Source organism: Neofelis nebulosa, chromosome 3 (assembly GCF_028018385.1).
Source record: "Neofelis nebulosa isolate mNeoNeb1 chromosome 3, mNeoNeb1.pri, whole genome shotgun sequence".
Taxonomy (NCBI): domain Eukaryota; kingdom Metazoa; phylum Chordata; class Mammalia; order Carnivora; family Felidae; genus Neofelis; species Neofelis nebulosa.
In genome coordinates, this window is record NC_080784.1 from 74,657,449 (window position 1) to 74,682,343 (window position 24,895).

At 37.6% G+C, this 24,895-nt stretch overlaps 1 protein-coding gene across 1 annotated transcript in view; it reads left to right on the top strand.

Annotated features, from left to right (window-relative positions):
• Positions 1-24,895, top strand: part of DCHS2 (dachsous cadherin-related 2) — a 245,584-nt gene that overhangs the window by 159,903 nt on the left and 60,786 nt on the right. The window contains exons 7-12 of the mRNA XM_058721111.1: positions 131-230; positions 4,651-4,808; positions 6,215-7,058; positions 9,657-9,896; positions 23,862-23,996; positions 24,206-24,415. Of these exons, the coding sequence (XP_058577094.1) occupies positions 131-230; positions 4,651-4,808; positions 6,215-7,058; positions 9,657-9,896; positions 23,862-23,996; positions 24,206-24,415 (1,687 nt within the window). The remainder of the gene's footprint in view (positions 1-130; positions 231-4,650; positions 4,809-6,214; positions 7,059-9,656; positions 9,897-23,861; positions 23,997-24,205; positions 24,416-24,895) is intronic.

A 24,895-nucleotide genomic window follows, 5' to 3' on the forward strand; every position in this document is an offset into this window, starting at 1 on the left:
TAAACATTTAAATGTTTTTAAATGTTTAAAATAGTTTTCAAAATGCTTAGTAGTATGTGTTCTTTCACTTAAAGATTCATATTTCTTTCTGAACTTTGACTAATTTTTAAGCCGTTTGTTTTAATGACAGGTTCTGGAAGGTCAGCCAGTAAATATGTTGGTGACAACTGTGTTTGCAAAGGATTTTGACGAAGGAAACAATGCAGAAGTCGTATACTCAGTATCTCCAGGTAAAAGTCACCCTTCATAAAAGAATTAAGAGCCTTTAGAATTTTCTCTTTTGTCTACCAGCTATCTACCTTCTTCTGGGAAAATGGTTAATGATGAAAATAACACCAGGTACAAACAAAATAAATTTGTCATTATCTAGAATCACCTTTATTTTAAAAAATAACTGTGCTTGCTTTGGCAGCACATATACTAAATTGGGGCCCCCGGGTGGTTCAGTTGGTTAAGCATCCTACTTCGGCTCAGGTCACGGTCATGTGATCTCACGGTTTGTGAGTTCGAGCCCCACGTCAGGCTCTGTGCTGACAGCTCAGAGCCTGGAGCCTGCTTTGGATTCTGTGTCTCCTTCTCTCTCTGCCCCTCCCCTGCTTGCACTCTGTCTTCCTGTCTCTCTCTCTGTCTCTCTCTCTCTCTCAAAAAGAAACATTAGAAAAATTAAAAATAACTTAAAAATTTAATGTAAAATCATAGTGGTTTTTGTGTGTCTCAAGTAGAAACCAACCAACCATCCACCTTAATGAATATTTTTCAGTAATCTGAAATGCAAATCAACTTTTATTGAAAATAAAGTATTTAGTGAATCAAAATTGTATTAAGTATAAAGAAATATGATCATGAGTACCAAGAATCTATGAATCTTTATGAAGACTAAATATTCTTAAGGTCAAAGTAAACCATACCTGGAAAAGGTCACATGCATTCATATATATATGTGTGTGTATGTTGGAACTTCATATTTATGTTTTTGTTTTAGAATGTACAAGTCTCAGATTTGTTCCAGTGATAAGCTTTAGTTGGCATTACATTTTACACTCTTTTCAAAAGATATTTGTTGCTTTGTCATGTTTGTGACAAACGTAAGAAGGCAAGAGATAACATTACCTATTATGCAGATAATGTCCACATGGAAAACCCAAAAGATCCTGCAGCCAAACCATTGGAATGAATAAGATAAAAACCTTCTGGGAACTATGTCAATATACAAAAACCACTAACATTTAAAAAAACGAAGCACATTTTCAAAGATCTCACTCACTGTAACAAAGAAAACCATAGGATATTGGGGCAGATTTACTGTGAAGTAATGGAGTTTAAGTTTCAGGGCCTTCACCTGAAGGGCTCTTCTGGGATAGGAGTAGGGGGCAGTGAACAATTTATATTTGTAATATGGTCTTATTTTTCTTAAAGAGAGCCCCTTACATAATATGTTTCAAAACCCCCCAAATCAGGATCATCCTGATAGGAGCAGAGGGAGGAAAATTTCAGTGAAAGACATTCAAGACCTTTAAAGTAGAAAATAACAAAATATTTTTTAAATGTTTATTTATTTCTGAGACAGAGCATGAGTGGGGGAGGGGCAGGGAGAGAGGGAAACACAGAATCCAAAGCAGGCTCCAGGCTCTGAGCTGTCAGCACAGAGCCTGACGTGGGGCTAGAACTCACAAACCATGAGATCATGACCTGAGCCAAAGTCAGTCGCTCAACCGACTGAGACACCCAGGAGCCCCAGAAAATAACAAAATATTAATGAAAGATCTTAAAGAAGAATGAAATGAAAAGGCGTATCATGTTCATGCTTGGGAAAGTTCAAGATCCTAAAGACGATGTGATGGATTGTTGAGTGATAATGAGCCTGCTGCATGCACACACACACACACACACACACACGGACATACACAGAAAAATTAATATATTAAGCTCTAATCCTGCTCTAATACCATTATTTAGAAGGAAACAAAACCATGTGATATATTACTCGTGAATATATGGACTAGAAACATAAACCACTACTTTTAGAAAAGGGTCTAGTTACAGAGAAGGAGGGGAATGTGATCTGGAAGTATACCCAGATCCTCCGCTGTAGTGTTACTCTGTCATTTATTAAAAACTTCTGAAGAAATTTTACGAATTGACGCATTTGGAAATGTTTACATGGATGCTCAGCATATAGTTCCGAATGTTTGAAATATAGATTATTTTTAAACCTTAGCTTCTAGAATGATACTTGGGGCATAGCAATATAAAAAATGATGGTATATGTTATGTTATTCATATTTTTGCTTGTACTTCAACCCAACTGCTAAATAGAGGAAACTATAAAATATAAGAAAAATAACAAGATAAAAATAAATATAGTACAAATAAAGACATGTATAACATTCATGAAAATCTCCTACAGTATTCTTGTTAAGAATTAAATAAATGGATCAAAGCATAGAAATCACAAAGAAATAGATGTTACATAAATTCCTGCTCTACCCTCCAACTTTCTTTTTTTTTTTTTAATGTTTATTCATTTTTGAGATACAGACAGAGTGTGAACAGGGGAGGGGCAGAGAGAGGAGACACAGAACTCCAGGCAGGCGTCAGGCTCCACGCTGTCAGCATAGAGCCCAACGTGGGGTTTGAACTCACAAACCATGAGATCATGACCTGAGCCGAAGTTGGATGTTCAACCAACTGAGCCATCCAGGCACCCTCCAACTTTCTTAAGAGCAGGAATTCTTTTTTATTTGTCTTTATATCTTCTATAACTGGTAAAGTATCCTTGAAGAAACAGCTGGCTCCAGGTCCCGGGCAGGAAATCTATAAGATGAGTCTGTGCCATTTTGTCCTACCAGCTACAGGAAGCCTACTACAGATTACTAGGATCATATTACAAAAATTCAGGAATCAACTTTAAGAGGATCCCACTCTTCAAAGAAGGGACAGTTTGAACATCAATAAGAATAATAATGGCAATAGATTGAAACCCTGCCAATGTGTTTAATTCATGCTTAATGATTCTTAAAACAGAAACTAAACAAACTTTTCGTTGTCATAGTTGGAGCCCTAGACGATGTTAGTGAGCCAATCCATTATTCTGAGCACTGTTAAAATAAGTTTAGCATCAAGTATTTATTCTGACTTTCCTGGGATGAACTGTCCCGTTGGATGACCAATATGTAGATGAAAGTTTCTCTTTATTACTATATTCCAGCTAATAAATGAAGAATGGATGATAGACTCAGAATATTGTACTTTGCAACACTGAATGTATCTTTAGTGAATGTATCTTTAGCTGTGCATCAGTGGGGGCCAACATCAAAAAAGGAGGCCATCAGACATGTGCTTTTGAAGAAAAATGCAAAATGGCACTTTATGAAGTAAACTTGCCCCCCCAAAACTGAACCTGAATCTGATTCACTTTCTAGAACTACCTTCCCATTTAAGGAACAGAGAACAGAGGAACATATTAAGCCACATGTTAGAGATGAGAAACAGTGAAATCCAGATCGTGATAAACTTCAGGATACATGATCCATTTCTTGACCAAATGAGTTGCGAGAGCAAAATGAAGAGCTGGATAACAAAAGTGCACAGATTGAAGAGCTATGCAAATAGAGACTCTACGTTGAACCTGAGCTGAGCTAACCAAAACAAGAAAAGAAAAGATAGTTATGAGACCATGGAAATTTAAAACTGGCTTTACATTTGATGAGATTAAGGGATAATCACTAATTAAAAAACTTTCTTTAATGTTTATTTTTGAGAGAGAGAGAGAAAAAGAGACAGAGCATGAGCCGGGGGAGGGCAGAGACAGAGAGGGAGACACAGAATCTGAAACAGGCTCCAGGCTCTGAGTTGTCAGCACAGAGCCTGACATGAGGCTCAAACTTGGGAACCAGGAACGGTGAGATCATGACCCGAGCTGAAATCGGATGCTCAACCGACTGAGCCACCCAGGTGCCCTGCTAATTATTAATTTTTAATAGAATAATGAAGTCCTGTGACTATATTAAAAATGTTCCTTTTTTTTTTTAGTTTTTTTTTTTTAAAGTTTATTTGTTTGAGAGAGACAGAGACAGCATGAGTAGGGGAGGAGGAGGAGAGAGAGAGAGGGAGAGAGACAGAGAATCCCAAGCAGGCTCCACACCGTCAGCACAGAGCCTGATGCTGGGCTCAAACTCATGAGACTGTGGGATCATGACCTGAGCTGAAATGCAAAGTCAGATGCTTAATCGACTGAGCCACCCAGGCAAACTTTTCCTTATTTTTTAGAGATGCATGTTGAAATATATACAGAAGAAATGATAGGATTTCTGGAATTTGCTTGAAAAGAAGATGGTAAGGGGAAATTATATGAATGGGGAATAAAGATCCGTCATGAGTTGATAATTATTGAAGCTAAAATGATAGCCACACAAAAGCTCATTGTTGCATTCCTTCCACTTTTATATATGTTTGAAAATTTCCATAATAAAACATTTAAAAATCTGTTACGTTTCTTGCCTATATTTTTAGTATTATTTTATGTTTGTACACTCACAGAGCTGAAAACAAATAAAGCTTCCAAATTATATGGTTATGTAGATTAGTTAATTCTTTATTTTCTGCACTGTCAGTTAACATCGATTTCCTAATTTCCGTGTGTGTCTATAGAAGGTAGCTCTGATCACTTCAGGATTGATGCCAACAGTGGTGAAATCAGAACAACCACAATACTTTCACATGACTACAGACCTTCCTACAGGATGACCATAATTGCCAGTGACCAGGGGGAGCCTCCTCTTCAAGGACAGGCAGTCATTAATATTCAGGTAATGTTCCATTGTCACCGTACAGTGTGAAAAGATATTCTGAGGGGTGACTGGGTGGCTCAGTCAGTTAAGCCTCTGACTTTAGCTCAGGGAATGATCTCATGGTCTGCGAGTTCAAGCCCCGTGTCGGGCTCTGTGCTGACAGCTCAGAGCCTGGAGCCTGTTTCAGATTCTGTGTCTCCCTCTTTCTCTGCCCCTCCCCCGCTCATGCTCTGTCTCTCTCTCTCTCTCTCAAAAATAAATAAACATTTAAAAAATAAAAAACTTTAAAGGTGTTCTGAAGGTTTTTGTTTGATTTTTATACAAATGTTATGGTCAAAATTCCTTAAATAAAGTGAATGCTGTATTTAGAGAGCACCGAAGATTCATGTGTGTCTTTTTATTATGACTCGCGAAATGATTAGACCCAAATAACTTTTAACTTTTGACTTTGTACGTTTCCTGACAAGATACTTACCTTTCTCACTACATAGGCTCACTGCATTTACATTGCTCTGCCTATGAAGAACAAAAAAGTGTCTTGTCTTTTACTTTTTCCTAATTGCAAGGACCTGGTAAATTTGTGGGAGAAACTTGTATGTAAACACATGGTCAATAATAAGTCACATAGTTCTTTGTCATTATTTTTAAATTTAGAAAAGTCACTTGAGAACCGTATTTTACGGCTTTGCTTTAATCATAATGAGCAAACAACTTGTGGGAAGTCTTCATTGTAGGAAAAATTCACACTAACCAGTCAAAGATGAGATGACTGTGCTTAGCTAGATTTCTTTGTTCATGCACATGATAATCAGTAATATTAGTATAGATGTGTGTAATAATCAAGAAGAGATATCCCTAAGAATTTGCTTTCCAAATTATATTCTTTGTTGATTGAGGATATGTGGGTTAGGAGAAAATTCTATATCATAATACTTCCAAGTCTCTGGTTTCAGATAAACAAAGACACATGATACATAAATGTGCACAGATGTGGCCATTATGGATATATTGGTCTCTGGGATTTAGAGTAATTTGGAGAATTATCTATCCCACAGTCTTGTTGAAGAATCACAAAGCTACAATTCAGCTTAACTGTAGCACGGTCTTACCAAACCTCATTTGACACATTAGAACCAACAGGGAAGTGGAAAATTCTGTACTTTCTTATCTCCCAGATACTATCGCACATTAAAACAAATGGGGAAGTAGAAAATTGTGTACTTTCTTATCTCCTAGCTATTATGCAAATTTCAATCTTCAGAGACACCTTGGAATTATATAATAGAAAAAGACGTTTTCTCACCAATTAATATGTGTATCATACAAATGGAAGGGATTTGCTTCTGAAATACTATCATCACATCTATTGATTCATCTGTTACAAAGGATCCCAAATTAACACCTCCTTTCCATTCTTATTTCAGGTGATACCTCTATCTAAAGGGAGAGCTATCATTTCTCAGAATATTAGACACTTAGTTTTACCAGAAAACTTGAAGCCTGCAAAAATAATGAGCTTGATAAAGTCACCCGATCACCTTCAGCAACATCATAATGGAAAGTTACATTTTAGTATTGCTGCAGATGACAAGGATGGGCACTTCAAAATTGACAGCTCGACAGGAGACTTATTCCTTTCTAAGGAACTTGATTATGAAATGACATCCCATTATTTGTTCAGGGTGGTTACTAAAGACCATAGCAAAACCCCTCCTCTGAATAGCACAGTCTTCCTTAATATTGATGTGGAAGATCAGAATGACCATTCCCCATCTTTCCAAGAAGAGCTCATCGTGATAAGCGTGGAAGAGAATGTCCCTATAGGGACGCTGGTGCATGTCTTCAATGCCAAGGATGGGGATGGCAGTTTTTTGAACAGTAGAATTCAATACTTCATCGAATCCCACCACCCTGGCATGAGTCCCTTTCTTATCCACCCCTCATTTGGCACATTAGTCACTGCATCCCTCCTTGACAGAGAGCGAGTTCCAGCTGTCATGCTGACAATAACAGCATCCGATCAGGCTGTGAATGTGACAGACCGGCGCGTGGGATCACTGATGGCAAAGGTAGTGATTTTGGATGTAAATGACCACAGCCCCACTTTTATGTCTTTCCCCATGGCCCACATCAAAGAGGATGCCACAGTGGGCTCTTTGGTGCACCACATAACTGCTCAAGATCCAGATGAAGGAAGGAATGGAAGAGTAACATACAGCATCCTTTCAGGAAATGAAAACATGGCCTTTACGCTAGATGAGTCATCAGGTACTGTATGCCATTGTCAATTAAAGTCTCTGATCACTTGCTTACGTTTGCCCTTTTTGTTTTCCTATGTTAAAATAATTCTCAAGATATACTGGCTTTAAAGAAATGTGACTTGATTTACTGTTTAACTTACATATATGATAGGCACAGAGGTTGTATTTAGAGAACCAACTGTAATTGACCTTTTTGTTGAAATTAAAATCGACTGTGCTTTGTCGCTAGCTCACATTTCATGGGATGAATATACAGTGGCAAACTTCTTTGAGACTTTGCACTGTGGGTCCTCACAGGGCCCAAAGTAAATTGAGGCAGAGCAAGACTAAGCGTCAGCATTGATCACACATTAGCACAGAATCCTATCTGTAAGATTGTGCAAATACACATTTGTAAATAGTTGGAAATACTGTATTTGTAAATTATTGGATTGATATGGGCATTAAGACCCTTACTTTCACATCAGCTGTAACATTTTATTTTTTGCAGAAGCATTTACTCACCATCCCCTCTGTCACTTATTCAATGTCATTCACTGTCACTTCACTTTTCTTGCTGTCACCATATTGCCAGATAACATCTCCTAGAAATTTTGATGTGTTTCGATGGAAGATTACATGTATAGAGTGTCATTCTTGTGAAATTGGAAATTAACATCCCTCAACCTGATTTGAAAAGATGGACTAGCAAAATATAATAAAGCCATTTCTGCATAAGTCTTAGATAAAACATCTCAGATGTATGTACCATTTGGCCCAACTGTTAGTTAGGAACATTATTTGGAATGGGACTGAATGTATAGGATTTGGAAGCCATGATTATAGTCTGGCTATATACCATTGGAAAATTTCATCAAAATATTTATTAAATCCTGTACATATGGTTCCATTCTGAGGCACGCATGACCATCACCTAAAAGCCCAGCTGACAGAGAGATAGTCCAGACTCAGCTGCTGATTTCTGTTAGAGCAGGGGTCTCCAAGGACCTGTTTCAATGACACTTAAAATGTTTTCCAGCATGGCTAAGGAAGGTCTATTCCAGATCGTTAAAGAGGATGGATAAAATTAGAATCATGCTTCAGTAATATAGGTATCACGACTCTTGAGCAATTGTACTGGCTGTTTCAGTGGAGATATTTTTCAAAGACATAAATGATCCTTGCTGAATGCATTCAGAGAAGACAGGCTATTTTTCTTCACAAAGCTCACATTTCTTATGAGGAAGACATAGTGAGTTCTGCAATGGCTTTGGCTCTGAAATATAAAGTGATAAGTAATTGAAAAACTATCTTATGAAATCTAAAAGGGCAAGCTTCTTTAATTATATGAAGATAAGTTCTCATAGGATAAGCATGTGTTAGAGAAGCAAACAGCAATCCTAAAAGAAGAATTATGAGAACTGGAATCAGTAACAGCTCTATGTGTGCAAGCTTTGTAACACTTTGCTTAGGTAAGTTACATGCTTTGGAGTTTATTACCTGAGTTATAAAGTCTTAACTATCTTTTGTTAGTAAAAAAAAAAAAAAAAAAAAAGATAGTTAACGGAGAGTAGTATAAAGAGATGTTAAGTCTTTATCTTAAAGAATATAGCCATACTCACCTTTTTGTAACTTGGTCACTTTAAAACATTAAACACGACGTGTCATTTGACCTGGAGTGTATACTCTCACAACCTAGATTTGTTTTTTTGTTTGTTTTAGTTTTGTTGTTTGGTTTTGGTTTGGCTTTGGGGTTTTAAAATTTTTTTTTATTTTAAGGAGAGAGAGAGCATGTGAGAACAGGGGAGGGGCAGAGGAAGGGAGAGAGACAGAGAGACAGAGAGAGAGAATCCCAAGCAGGCTCTATGTTCAGTACAGAGCCCAATGCAGGACTTGACCCCATGACCCTGAGATCATGACCTGAGCTGAAATCAAGAGTCAGATGCTCAACCAACTGAGCCACCCAGGCACCCTTGTTTTATTATTTTAAGTAGGCTCCCTGCCCAGTGCGGTGCTTGAACTCACAACCCTGAGATCAAGAGCCATGTGCTCTATCGACTGAGCTAGCCAGGCACCTCTAACCTAGATTTTTTAAATGAAAGTAAAAGTTGGATAAGTAAATAATTTTGATGTAATCATCTCCATAGATAATGATATATGATAGATTATTTCTGAATTCTCATTCATTTTATAATTTAAACTAGAATGTTCTTGGTCTTTTAGTCAAAAGAATCATTTTTATTTTTTGGCAATATATATATTTTTTATTCTTGGTAATGTATAAACTCAACATCAGTTTAATGAGATTTATTTTTTTTTAAGTTTATTTATTTAGTTTGAGAGAGAGAGAGGCAGAGAGAGAGGGAGAATCCTAAGCAGCCTCTGTGAGAGCCCGATGCGGGGCTCGATCCCATGAACCATGAGATCATGTCCTGAACTGAAATCAAGAGTCTCAACAGTCAGATTCTTAACTGACTGAGTCACCCAGGCACCCCAGTAAGATTTATTCTTGAACAAAGAAAACATCTGAATTTTTAGCAAGTTAGGTAATTTAGACAAAGGTGGAGTAAGCATGACTTCTTTAAAAAAATGTTTCTAATATTTGTCTTCTCCTCTTTCAAATCAGGCTTACTAACAACAACTTGTCCTTTGGATTATGAAATAAAAACCCAGCACATTCTGACCCTTCTGGCCCTGGATGATGGCATACCCGTGCTTTCTTCATCCCAGACTTTGACAATTACTGTTCTTGATGTAAATGATGAGGCACCAGTATTTCAGCAGAACTTGTATGAAGCTTCAGTTAAAGAAAACCAAAATCCAGGGGAGTTTGTCATAAGGGTTGAAGCTACGGACAGAGATTCAGGTAATTTAAAAGTATAGAAACTTGGAGATTAATGCCAAAAACAAAAATTCACATAATTTAAACTAGTTATGGCTCAGAAAAATGAAGACAGTTGCTACTTATCTCAAACTTCTAATACTTCTTTAATTAGCATACACATAAAAACATATACACACGTAAAGATAATGTTTGCTTCAATATGGCTTTTGTTTGTATTGATTTATATTATTTATGGTAGAATGATACATACCTAATTAATTTGTATGCAACTTACTGATTTGATCTTGATAATAAACTGAAAAAGTATAGACAAAGTATCACACTTCCAGAGTGTAATGGTTAGATACATTGCATACAAGAAGGTAAATGGTTCTGTATTTCCTCTATTTATAGCACAATGGAAGAGAGAGGATGCTTGGGTTTGAATCCTAGAACTACCCTTTACTTCAGCTGTGTAACTTTGAACAAGTAGCTAATTCTATCTGTTGCTCTGTTTGCTTATCTGGAAAATGGGGATAATGATAGTGCCTAATTTGTAGTTCTGTTATGAGTATGAATTCATTATTACATGTAAAGAGATAAGACCAGTGACTGGCACAATAAGTGGTCAATGAATGTTAACTTATGTCATTACTGTTATTACTCTTATTAATGTCAGCCACTATGTCCAGACAAATGACTTGGAAGTGAATGAATTGACTGTGGCTAGTAATTTGTAAATGTCTTAGAATTGCTTTTCAATATCACTGTGACTTTTTCTATGTAAGATTCAGTAATTTTAATAATGTTGTTTATATTTAAAAAAATAATGCTGAAAATTACAGTGAAGTGTTTGCCATTGAAAGCATATGCCAATTTTCTCCATCTGAGTTCGTACAAATTGCTTGATAAGCTCATCTTTTTACCTTTTGCATATATATTTTTTTATTATAGAAGATTCAGACATACATTATAATTGGACATCTGTATACGCTACAAAGTGGTTACTCCCGCAAATCTAGTTACCATCTGTCACTCTACAGTTGACATTTTTTTACCCCTTTCACCCATCCCCAACCGCCTTCCCCTCTGGTGACCACCAGTCTATTCTCTGTATCTATGAGTTTCTTTTCACTTCATTTTGTTCCTTTTGTTTTTAGATTCCACATGGGACTGAATCATAGGGTATCAGACCTTCTCCTTCTGACTTATTTCACTTAGTATAATATCCTCAATGTCCAAAGGTCCAACCATGTTGTTACAAATGGCAAGATTTAATTCTTTTTTTATGACTGAGTAGTGTGTGTGTGTGTATGTGTGTGTGTGTGTGTGTGTGTGTGTGTGTGTGTATCACATTTTTTAATACATTCATCCATTGATGGACATTTAGGTTGCTTACATATCTTGGCTATTTTTTTAAATTTTTTTTAACGTTTATTTATTTTTGAGACAGAGAGAGACAGAGCATGAACGGGGGAGGCTCAGAGAGAGGGAGACACAGAATCTGAAACAGGCTCCAGGCTCTGAGCTGTCAGCACAGAGCCCAACGCGGGGCTCAAACTCACAGATCATGAGATCATGACCTGAGCTGAAGTCGGATGCTTAACCGACCAAGCCACCCAGGCGCCCCAATCTTGGCTATTTTAAATAATGCTTTAGTGAACATAAGGGTACAAGTGTATTTTGAAATTAGCATTTTCATTTTCTTTGGATAAATACCCAGTAGTGGAATAGCTGGATCATGCAGTAGTTCTATTTTTAATTTTTTGAGGACTCTCCATGATGGTGTTTTCCATAGTGGCTGCACCAATTTATATTCCCACCAACAGTGTGTGAGTATTTTCTTTTCTCCACATCCTATCCAACACTTGTTATTTTTTGATAATAGCCATTCTAACAGATATGACATCACATATCATTGTAGTTTTGATTTGCATTGCCCTAATAATTAGTTATGTTGAACATCTTTTTATGTGGCTGTTGGCCACCTATGTGTCTTCTTTGGAAAAACGTTTATTCAGATCCTCTGCACTTTAAAAAATCATGTTGTTTGTTTTTTGTTGTTGAGTTTGAGTTCTTTATATATTTTGGATATTAACCCCTATCAAATGCATGATTTGCAAATATCTTCTCCTGTTCAGGAGGGTGTTTTTTTGTTTTGATGATGGTTTCCTTTATATGCGGAAGCTTTTTAGTTTGATGTATTCTCATTTGTTAATTTTTGCTCTTCTTTCCCTTGACTTTGGAATCTGATCCACAAGAACATCACTAGGACTTATGTCACAAAGTTTACCACCTGTGTTTTCTTCTAGGAATGTTATGGTTTTAGGTTTTACATTCAAGTATTTAATTCATTTTGAGTTAATTTTTGTATTTGGTGTAAGATAGTGGCCCAGTTTCATTTTTTTTGTATGTGACTAGTTTTCTCAACACCATTTATTTAAGAAACTGCTCTTCCCCCATTGTATATTCTTAGCTTCTTTTTCATAACTTAATTGTCCATGTATTGTGTGGGTTTGTTTCAGGGCTCTTGATTCTGTTCCACTGATCTCTGTGTCTGTTTCTGTGCCAGTCCCATACTGTTTTGATTAGCGTTGCTTTGTCGTAGGAAATCAGGGGGCATGACACCTCCAGCTTTGTTCTTTCTCACGATTGCTTTAGTCATTTGGGATCTTTTGTGGTTCCATACAAATTTTAGAATGATTTGTTCTACTTCTATGAAATATGCCTTTGGACTTTTGATAGGAATTGCATTGAATCTGTGGATTGCTTTGGAAAGTATTGATATTTGAACAATATTAATTCTTTCAATCCATGAATGAGCCAACCTTTTTAAGTTCACCTTTGTATATAGCAAGTGGCATTACATAATCCGTATAATTAAAAAAAAATTTTTTTAATGTTTATTTTTGAGAGAGAGAGAGACCGAGTGCAAGCAAGAGAGGGGCAGAGAGAGAGGGAGACACAGAATTCGAAGCAGGCTCCTAGCTGTCAGGACAGAGCCTGAGGCTTGAACTCAAAAACCGTGAGATCGTGACCTGAGCTGAAGTTGGACGCTCAACCAACGGAGCCACCCAGGCATCCCATTAGTATAATTTTTTTAACAAAAACTGTAATAGATATGTCCATGGTAATATTAGTATTAACAGTAGCATTTTCTTCCCAAATTGTTCATCCAAGGGGTAAAAGATAGACTTCCTTGAGCTTTTAAACTACATTGTATACCATTTTAGATGCTTTGCCCCTTGGGAAAACATCATCTTTTAATGAAATGCATTTTGCATAAATCTGTATATGATGCTGCAAAAACTTTCTTTTCAAAGACTAACCTAATTTTCTCTCTTTTGACCAGAATGGGGCAGTATGATCACAGAATTACTCTTACTAAGCTCAAGGACACAGGGCTGGAGTGTGGTACCAATTCTTCCTCCCAACTTGTACTTATAGAATTTATTTAGCACATTTTTGGCAGTATGGTCTTAAGGGTGATAGAAACAATGGAAAATATACATAAGCGTTGTGTTTCACAATAGTTCAATAAAGTTCTCTTAGAATGCTCTCTGGTGTAAATTGAGCAACATAGGGCCCTGAGCAACACAAAAACTACTTCCCAAAGTTCACAGACATATGCTGAACATGTCACCGATGTGAATCCATGCAATCATTAGGAGTCATTACTCATCAGCAATTATTAAAATATATAAAATGCTTCCTCTTCTTGACCTTACTTTACCTTACTAATTTTAGTTTTGGTAATGGACACTGCTAAGGAATCTCTTGCTTCAATGTAAGAAGAGAGAGAAAAGCATTTCTCTCAAATTTTTACATGTCTCAACTAAAACTGATTATCATAAATATGCATTCCACTTTTTACTGTCAGGTTGCCTACTGTTGGTGTTATTTTCTTTTAGAATAAACCTGTTACTTAAACTGAATTGAAGACTTCGTTATGCCAAAGGTTATGGTTTGCTGGATGGAGAATTTAGATGCAAAATTTTTGTTTTTCTGGCTTTGCATTGGTGGATGTTTGAAATACCACATTAGCATCTTCCTGAGTCTCAGGCACCTTGATGTGTTGTGGAGACCATTTTGGCTTACTGTTAATCTCAGTGTTTTTAATGAGGCCAGATTTGTTAAGCAAGTGCCTTTGAATGTATTTTCCCTCAACCTTTTGTTGTTTTTGTTTTTTGGTTTTTGTTTTTTATCTTTGCTTGTTGGTTTAAAACAATGAAAAAGAATTATGCATAAGAACTAGATGACGTAGTCAAGATTTTAACATAACTGGCATCACATTGGAATTTATGAATGGTTTACTTTTTAGTATGTATTTTTAAAAAATAGTATAGCGTTACTTAATACTAGAAAGCTTAACATATGTTTTTAAAATTGTAAGCCTACAGTGTTGTTTGGCCTTCAAAACCCATGGGACTTCGAGCCCTGCATGTTTATGATGTATGACTCACACTAGTACTAACAGGAGTTTTTTCATGTATTAAAAGGGAAAAACAACTACCAGGTTTTAACTAAGATATTAAAACTGCTACAGCTTTGGTACCACCAACAAGAGTTCTATTGTTAAGGAGAAAAGATTTATCCCCGGGGGCGCCCCTCCCCTATTCCCTGGAGAAAGGGTGCCCCCGCTAGGGCAGATGAATCTCTCCTGCTGATATATTTGCTCAATAGTGGTGAATACAAGATCATTTCACAGCACGTTGCCACGCAAAAAATGTCAAATTCTATAATGAGATTTTCTTCTCTATTCCATAAAAAAACTGTACAGTTGACCCTTGACCAACATGGGGATGAGGAGTGCTGACTGCCCCTCACACAGTCAAAAACCCACGTTTAACTTTTGAGGCTCCAAAAACTTAACCACTGGTAGCCTGCAGTTGACCAGAAGCCTTACTGGTAATGTAAACAGTCAATGAACACATGTTTTGTAGATTATATGTATTCTATACTATATTCTTACAACAAAATAAGCTAGAGACAAGAAAATGGTTTTAGGAAAATCAGAAGGAAGAGAAAGTAAATTTACAGTACTATACTGTATTTATAAAAAAAATCCACGTGTACATGAATTCGTGTAGTTCAAATCGTGTTGTTCAAGGGTCAGCTGTATTCTCTGAGTTTATTTGGAATTAACTCTGGATCTGATTTCCTGAAAAATGTCTTGTGCTGGATTATAACTTCACACGACAGCCTATACTTGGAGCGAGGGAGAAACACTGCCATGACAGTATTTCATCTGTTTCGTTGACTCTAAAACAGCATTCATTGTAAAATGCATCTAACTTCAGAAATATTCAAATGTGGGGGATAATAAGCCTTAAAATTAATGAAATAGTAAGCATGAAAAAAAAAAGAATAAGAACCACTTATAATTTTCCTCACCCAGAGACAATCACTATTAAAACTTTGATTTAGTCTTATTTAATGCAGGGAATTGTCATTGTCTAATTATTTACTCGTCTCTCTGCCCTTTAGGCTGGGAACTTCTCATGGATTCAAGGCATGTTTTATTCACTTTTATCCCAGGTCCCTAACGTAATGCAAGCTAAGACATAGTAGCTCAGTAAAGATTTTGACTCTGTGATTTGAGAAACTGGAACATCTGTAAAATAACCTGCTTCAAGTTGCCTTCACTCTTCAGAATTCATTCATTTGTTTATTCAATTCAATCAGTCAGGCATGATCCTATTTTGCTTTAGAAATGTCTGACTTGTGTGGGCATTCTACGGTTGAGGAGTTCCATGACAAATGATCTTCCTAAAAAGTAAACCTGAAAATAACACTCCTATGGTCAGAATTCTTTATTAATTCCTCATGGTTTTGAGGATGAAGTTTTATTTTCTCTTGTTTAACAGCCAATCACTTTATGGAATGACTCTAGCTTTCTTCTCTATCCTCAACTGCTATCCCTCTCCACCCTTGACTCCAGGACAGGGCTCTGCAAACATTTCTCTGTAAAGGGCAAGGTACTAAATATTTTAGGTTTTGAGGACCATGCAGTTTCTGTCACTCAACTCTGACGTCTCACCAAGACAGCAGCAACAGATAATACATAAAGAAATGAGAGCAGGTGTGTTTCAGCAAAACTTTACAATAGTGGCCAGTAGTCTATAGTTTGCCAATGGGTGGTCTAATAGATACATCTAATTAAGACATCTAAGTTACTTGCTACTTTCTGCACATTAGATCCAGTTGTGATGTCATCAAAGTAGTGGTTCAGTATGATGTTCTATTGGATCCCAAGATGAGCAATATCTCTGCCAAGTAGATGATGGCCAATAGTGGAAGAGATTACATAGAGATGTACTCTGTTGTTTCTGCTGGGTAAAAGCAAATCACTTCTTTTTTTTTTAAGTTTTTTTTTTTGTATGTAATTTATTGTCAACTTGGTTTCCATACAACACCCAGTGCTCATCCCAACAGGTGCCCTCCTCAATGCCCATCACCCACTTTCCCCTCTCCCCCACCCCCCACCAACCTTTAGTTTGTTCTCAGTATTTAAGGGTCTCTTATGGGTTGCCTCCTTCCCTCTCTGTAACTTTTTCTCCCCCTTTCCCTCCCCCCTGGTCTTCTGTTGAGTTTCTCACAATCCACGTAGGAGTGAAAACATATATATCTGTCTTTTTCTGCCTGACTTATTTCACTTAGCATAACACTCTCCAGTTCCATACACGTTGCTACAAATGGCCATATTTCATTCTTTCTCATTGCCAAGTAGTATTCCATTGTATATACAAACCACGTCTTCTTTATCCATTTGTCAGTTGATGGACATTTTGGCTCTTTCCATAATTTGGCTATTGTTGAAGGTGCTGCTGTAAACATTGGGGTACAAGTGCCCCTATGCATCAGCACTCCTGTATCCCTTGGGTAAATTCCTAGCAGTGCTATTGCTGGGTCATAGGATAGATCTATTTTTAATTTTTTGAGGAATCTTCACACTGTTCTCCAGAGAGGCTGCTCAAGTTTGCATTCCCACCAACAGTGCAAGAGGGTTCCCATTTCTCCACATCCTCACCAGCATCTATAGTCTCCTGATTTGTTCATTTTAGCCACTCTTACTGGCATGAGGTGTGGTTTTGATTTGTATTTCCCTGATTAGGAGTGACATTGAGCATCTTTTCATGTGCCTGTTGGCCATCTGATGTCTTCTTTAGAAAAGTGTATATTCATGTCTTCTGCCATTTCTTCACTAGATTATTTGTTTTTCGGGTGTGGAGTTTGGTGAGTTCTTTATAGATTTTGGATACTAGCCCTTTATCCAATATGTCATTTGCAAATACCTTTTCCCATTCCATCAGTTGCCTTTTAGTTTTGTTGATTATTTCCTTTGCAGTCCAGAAGCTTTTTATCTTCATGAGGTCCCAATAGTTCACTTTTGCTTTTAATTTCCTTGCCTTTGGAGATGTGTCAATTAAGAAATTTCTGTGGCTGAGGTCAGAGAGCTTTTTTCCTGCTTTCTCCCCTAGGGTTTCAATTGCTTCCTGTCTCACATTCAGGTCCTTCATCCATTTTGAGTTTATTTTTGTGAATGGTGTAAAAAATGGTCTACTTTCATTCTTCTGCATGTTTTCTGTCCAGTTATCCCAACACCATTTGTTAAAGAGACTGTCTTTTTTCCATTCTGTCCAGTTCTCCCAGCACCATTTGTTAAAGAGACTGTCTTTTTTCCATTGGATACTCTTCCCTGCTTTGTCAAAGATTAGTTGGCCATACATTTGTGGGTCCAATTCTGGAGTCTCTATTCTATTCCATTGGTCTATGTGTCTGTTTTTATGCCAGTACCATGCTGTCTTGATGATTATAGCTTTGTACTAGAGGCTAAAGTCTAGGATTGTGATGCCTCCCACTTGGTCTTCTTCTTCAATATTACTTTGGCTATTCAGGGTCTTTTGTGGTTCCATACAAATTTTAGGATTGCTTGTTCTAGCTTCGAGAAGAATGCTGGTGCAATTTTGATTGGGATTGCATTGAATGTGTAGTTAGCTTTGGGTAGTATTGACATTTTAACAATATTTATTCTTCCAATCCATGAGCACAGAATGTTTTCCTATTTCTTTGTATCTTCTTCAATTTCCTTCATAAGCTTTCTATAGTTTTCAGCATGCAGATCTTTTACATCTTTGGTTAGGTTTATTCCTAGGTATTTTATGCTTCTTGGTGCAATTGTGAATGGGATCAGTTTCTTTATTTGTCTTTCTGTTGCTTCATTGTTAGTGTATAAGAATGCAACTGATTTCTGTACATTAATTTTGTATCCTGCGACTTTGCTGAATTCATGTATCAGTTCTAGCAGATTTTTGGTGGAGTCTATCGGGTTTTCTATGTATAATATCATGTCATCTGCAAAAAAGTGAAAACTTGACTTTATCTATGCCCACTTTGATGCCTTTGATTTCTTTTTGTTGTCTGATTGCTGATGCTAGAACTTCCAACACTATGTTAAACAACAGTAGTGAGAGTGGACAACCCTGTCGTGTTCCTGATCTCAGGGGGAAAGCTCTCAGTTTTTCCCCATTGAGGAGCTGTGGGCTTTTCATAAATGGCTTTTATGATGTTTAAGTATATTCCTTCTATCCTGACTTTCTCGAGGGTTTTTATTAAGAAAGGATGCTGAATTTAAAAGCAAATCACTTCTGATTGTTTTTACAAGTTGGTATAGAGTATTTGTTCTCAGAAAATGGTCTCCAGGGTCAGGGCACCATCATTCACAGCCTCCAGAGGCCAATTAGCAGAGGGGCATTTAAAGGATGCTGGCATCCTTCTAACTGATATCTTTCCCAGAGTCTTTGTAAAGGAAGGTCCTCTGAACTCTTGGGAAATGTACTGAGGGTAGGGGTAGAGGGCTGGGTGGGCATGTCATACATGGCAAACTTGTCCTAACATTCCCAGTTCTTCAAGCTTTTCGAATCTTACTGTATAGTATGCAGAAGATGCGGCATCTCAACCTCAGTGAGGATAGGCCACTATTAAATCAGTCCATCAAAGAAACTGTCAAGAGACATAACTGTATGAATTAACACATGACACCAAGAATTCCAGCCTAAACCAAAATTGTGTTTTATTTTCCTGGGTCTCACATCCTCAGAGATGATTTCCACACATATTCCCCAGGTTTATTCTAATATAAATTAGAAAAATTGTGCCACTCTTTAGAAGTGGAGCCAGATTTGCACATGACTGCCTACAATATGTTGGGATGACTGTACTTATAGGTCTTCATGTGAATAAACGTCTCCTTGCTAGAAGTTACCTGTTGTGTGTGCCACTCAGTTTGAGTCTTATCTTCAGGGAGATTAATTTTAGGGCTTGCAAGAAGCTTTCTGGTTTTTAGTTATGACTTGGCTGCAGGTTTAAAGCTTCAGCTTGTAGTTTTCTTTCTGTAAGTCCCTAGTACAGTTCAGAAACAGCTATCTCACATCATACTCCTTTTTACTATCATACGGCCATTTGGTCCTCTAAGGAATTTGAGTCCTTTGATAGTAACTTCCTCATAATCGAATGCAGGTGATAATTTAATTGATTGTGCTATCACTGCAAGTCATGAACTACTAGTATCCCATTTCCCATAATCAAAGAACCCATCACTGTATGCAAGGCCAAAGACATAACCAAACTCAGAATCCCTGATACCTGAGACCCATCCTGCTGCCAAGTTCTCTATCAGTCAGGTGCAGCCAGGAAAACCAGAGATTATAATACAGGTGTTGGAAGGCTAAGTAAGCAAAAGGGAATCCGGAGGTAACCCAGGAAAAATAACCATAGAAACAGCTATCACCCCTAGAAGAGGTCAAGGTTATCAGAACCTAAAGAGAAAATTAAAGGGCCTTGCAGAGCCTGGCTCTGGGAGTGCCAGAAGATTGAAAGCCATGAGCAGTTACTACAGTAGATTAAATGACAGCGCTGACAGAGACAGCAAGCAAACAGAAGGGGGTCCCATCACCTCTCCTTCTGACTTTCACTCTCCCTCTGGTGTCCCCTGGCAGCAGACCAGAGGATGGAGTCCATTGGCAAGACAAGACTGTGGCTTACAGATCTCCAGCCCCAGCATCATGGGGCAGAGCAGAGCAGGATGGATTTAGATCCAAGACAACAATAGTTTCATAACTAATAGCCATGGAAAGAACTGAGAAAGGAGCATTCAGAGAGATCAGCAACTACTAAGACCTGACAGAAAGAAATGAAACATGTTTGCAGAACAGAAGGGAAGCCAACGGGGCCAGGAGCATAGCAGTGGAGTACGTGAGAAGAGGTTGGAGAAATAAGCAGAACCCATATAATGTGGGGCTTTGGAGACTGTACTAAGGTGTTTGGATTTCACTTTGAATGCATTCAAACATTCTTTCTTCTTTCTTACTTGTTAAATCCTATTCATCTTTAGAGGCTCAGCTTAGACAGAAGGCAACCATACTTTCCCAGCGATGTCTTATGTGGAATTGTAGTTGCTTGCTAACTTATCCTTGTGCTGTGCTATTCTGCAAGCACTGTGAGGAGAGAGAATTTGCCTTCCTGCTGGAAGTTATATTCTTAGCCCCTGGCATGGTACCTTAGCATCTACTGTCACTCTCTATATATGTTTATTTAATGAGGTAATGAAAAACTGTCTACCTCGGGTGAGTCTTCCCTGATCCACTTCCTCAGTGATTTCATATTTTCTATGACACTGTCTATAATTCATTGATATGATTGCTTGCCCCACTAGAGGGAAAGTTTGAGAACCAAGATAATTACTTATTATTCAAGGGTATCTTTCCAGTGCCTGGCACTCAGTATATGTGCATATGTGCAATGAACACGTGAATGAGTGAACACACAAATGAATGAATGAACACATGAATGAATGAGACAACCAAAGACCTGAAGCTTAATGCAGACACATGGATGTCATCTGCATATGGGTAAAAACTTGAAGACAGTGGATTGGGAAAGAGGTGGGATGAATTCCTTCCTCCACCATCTTTTTTGTCTCTCCCTCTCATCTGTTTCACTTTGTTCCTTCTTTTCCATCTTTTTTTTAATATGAAATTTATTGTCAACTTGCTTTTCCATCTTTTTAAACATCAGTGAGCAATATCTGAAGCCACAGAGAAGAAAAATCAGATAAAAACTAAAATAACCAGTAAATTTTATAACCAGAAGGTCTTGGTGACTGTAGAAAGAATAGCTAGGTATGACATTTTCAAGCTAGCTGCAGAGAACGGATAGCATTTTTAAAATAAGGCTTAGCTATAATGAGAAGGAAAAAAATCTTGATTCCTCTAGACAGAGAAGAATATAATTTAAGGGAAATAATTAATGAGAAAGACTAAACATGAGGAAAATTCCTAAAAGGAGCACTGGAAGGATTACTCTTGCCATTGAAACAGAAACCAGGAGTTAGAGTTGAGTGTAGATGCAGAAAGTTGAGGGAGTGCTTTCCTGATGCCTTCATTTTCTCTGGGAAATATGACAGAAAGCCATCTGTGGAAGTGAGCCCAGAGGTGTTGGGTGGAAGACCTTGAATAGGAGAGGGATGACACAGGAGAGTTGGAAGGGGACTGCTGGCTGATGATGACATTTCTGCAGCCTCAGTCTATGCTGTTGTGACATTTTCTTCCAGTCCCAGTTATCTGCTGGGTATCCAAGGAGGGCAGAGAGATGGTTGGAATGATGCTGGCCTAAGGCTTTGCTCGGCATCTTTGGCCAAAAGCCACCAGACTGAGGAAACTGTCACAGTTGTGAAAGTGATCATTCATGGGTCTGGGCTGGAGAGGGAAAGAACCGAATTGAGAGGGGTGTCTTGGAGAAATTAAGAGGTCACAGTGCTATAGGTCTTGAGGTCTAAGAACAATATATGTATGTGTCCACACACACACACACACACACACACACACACACACACCTCACTAGGTGTATGTCATCAGTATACCACTGAATATCTTCAGATCCCTATTTCCAATATGGTTAGTAAGGTGATGAAATTAGACTGAATAATCTCTATTTTATTTTTATTTTCTTGGTGCTCACGTTTGATGATGCTGTGTTTCTTCTGGATGATTATAGGGTATAAGGCGGAAGAAGGAAGGCACTAATTAAATTCTAAAAGAACCATATTTTAAAGTTATTTCACATAATTTCAGTTATGAAGGGTGTGAATTTGGGAGTGTGAAATGTATGTAAAAAATGTATGTATGCAAACTATAGGTATAAATAAGAATCTTGTTTATCCTTCATAATATACTAGGAGGATTAAAGGTGAATGGCTTGTTGTCTCAGGAATCAAAGCTATATAGGATAATGGAAATAATAAAATCTGAAAGTTTCTAAGAAGTCAGGAAAATATTGGGTACAATGGTAAGGCACACTACAAAATAATGGGAACAATGGGAGGAAGAGAAAATATAAAGAATTGAGTTTAAACATTTTCTGGGTTTGACAAGTGTTGGGAATTAAAATGTTAAACATTTTAAATAAAGATTAAAATAATATATAATGCAGGGTATAACATAATGTATAATGTATGATAAAATCCTATAAATGAGTGAATTGATTTCAAAAATAAAGGGTCCAAAATTAAATGGTGCTGTTCTCCATGTCAACTCCCTGAAGGCAGAGGCCGCAGCTGTTTGATTCACCATTGACTCTTGGGCCACTAGGTGTCACACTATGTGACACCATACAGTGACACCAAATGGTATACACCATTTTCATAATGTACTAAGTAAGAGATAGACAGAAATAATACATTCAGCCCGGAATTTTTAGAATTTTTGTCTTGGCTACAGAAGAGAGATTATGTGATCATTAGGAGACCAAAGTAGTCTCCAGGATTATTAAATAATCATTAGTGGAATAATAAGCCTAATGTCTACTGATAGAATGGTATTTTGGGGGGACCTCTGACCATACCATATCAAACCTATTGATTGTATCTTATTAGACTTTATTTTCTCTTAAGGCCATTAAAATGCCTGCAGACTATGTCAAATATCCTTTCCCTTTCGAGTGACATAGTACATTTATTCTTACATAAAACTGGCCTTATATTCCACTCCCTCCAGCTCTCAGTCCTATGTTATAGCCTCTAGACCATAGTGGAATGAAAATTTTTAAGATTGGCAAGATGGAAATTTGTAATTGAAGTTTTTTGGTGTTGTTGTTAAGGCCAAAGAATAGTATTTCATCTTTTATTGAAGTATAAAATCATATACTCTAAGTACTATGTCTGCTCCTAGATTCTTGTCAGTTAAGAAAGAAGATAGGAAAATAATTAAACGGAATTTGTATAAGGGGCAAATAAGCTACAACAGCCTGGGATAAACTCATTAAGTTAATGGTATGAATGATCTTCATAATCAATGATGGAGATGATGTAATACTTAGGGAAGAAATGAAACCCCCCAAATTGGGAAACATTATTTTCAAAATGCATGATAACATGATACCACATTTCTCACTCCAAATAGGAGACTGAATGCTAAGTAAAAAAACAAAACAAAAATATGCATATAAGCAAGTCTACGTGCTTTCCTCCTGTACTGGAGAATAAACAAAATACCATAACTGAGCACAAGTTTTTAAATAGAGGGTTGATCTAAAGAAATTGTCATTTGGCTCTCAAGCTTATAATTATGTCATTAAATCACAATCAGGGGTGTTAGAAGGAGTAATTAGGAATATATTGTAGGGTTGCGCACTCATAAGAAATCTTTTATGAGAGGGAAAAAATCTTAAGCATTCACTGTGGGGAAGTCTCCTAAGACTTTTGAAAATCAAGCATTTCAGCCCATGAGGCTTTTATTTAGCAAGAACAGCCGAAAGAGGGGTGTGTGTGTGTGTGTGTGTGTGTGTGTGTGTGTGTGTGTGTTTTGGATGTTTTACCTTAATTTGAAGGCTGTTTAAGTGTCTTGCCTTTTTCATCTATGGCCTGACATGTTCACAGGAAAAGGAATAAGAAAACAGATGACTGGTTTCCAAAGGGATAATTACTAAGTTTTTCTTTCTATTTTTCTTAAGGAATCAATTCCAAGTTTCAGTTTGAAATCATGCCAGGTGCTTCATCTGGGTTGTTCAAGATAAATCCTGACACTGGAGAGGTAGTGACAACCACCACACTTGACAGAGAAGTTCAGGAAGTTTTCACCCTTCGAGGTAAGGGATCCCTGGACGATGGAAAACAAACAAAAACAAGCAGCAGGAGGGTAGTGGTGACATTTTACATTTCTGCAGAGTGTCTTGAAATAAAATGCGCTTGACCCAGTGCTACCCAGGTGGTTTGGTCTGATGCAGTCTGGTTGGGGCAGTGTATGCTAGGCATGAATTCACGGCCACAATCTGTGTTCTCTTTTATTTCACATCAGTACTTGTGCGAGATGGGGGAGTCCCTTCGTTATCTGGCACCACCACGATTCTCTGTACTGTGGAAGATGAAAACGATCACGCACCAGAGATTATTGTCCCCAGTTATAGCATTGAGGTTCTGGAAAACCAAGAGCCAGGGGTTGCCTACACTATTTTGGCTTCTGATATGGATGCTGGTGATAATGGAGCTGTCAGGTATCATATAATTGGTAAGTGTTTTCTTTTTTAAAATTCTCCTCAGGACACTGCCCGAGTTGACACACTGGTGATTATTCTGTATTTGGTGTTTATCACAGTGTCTTTAGAAAACACGCCAAGAGCTGTTTGGTGCCGTGTGTGCCCTTTCCACAGACACCATGAACCGACGGCCTCTGAATTCTTAAATCTCCCCTCAACGACACTTGTGAATTTTTCTTTTTTAAAAACATTTTTTTAAGATTTTTTTTTTTTGAGAGAACGGGAGAGAGACAGAGTGCAAGTGGGGGGAGGGGCAGAGAGAGAGGGGGACACAGAATCTGAAACAGGCGCCAGGCTCTGAGCGGTCAGCACAGAGCCTGACTTAGGGCTCAAACTCATGAACCATGAGATCATGACCTGAGCCACAGTCGGACGCTTAACCGACTGAGCCACCCAGGTGCGCCCCTCTTGTGAATTTTTCTATACTAGTGGATGTGCAGATGGAACATATA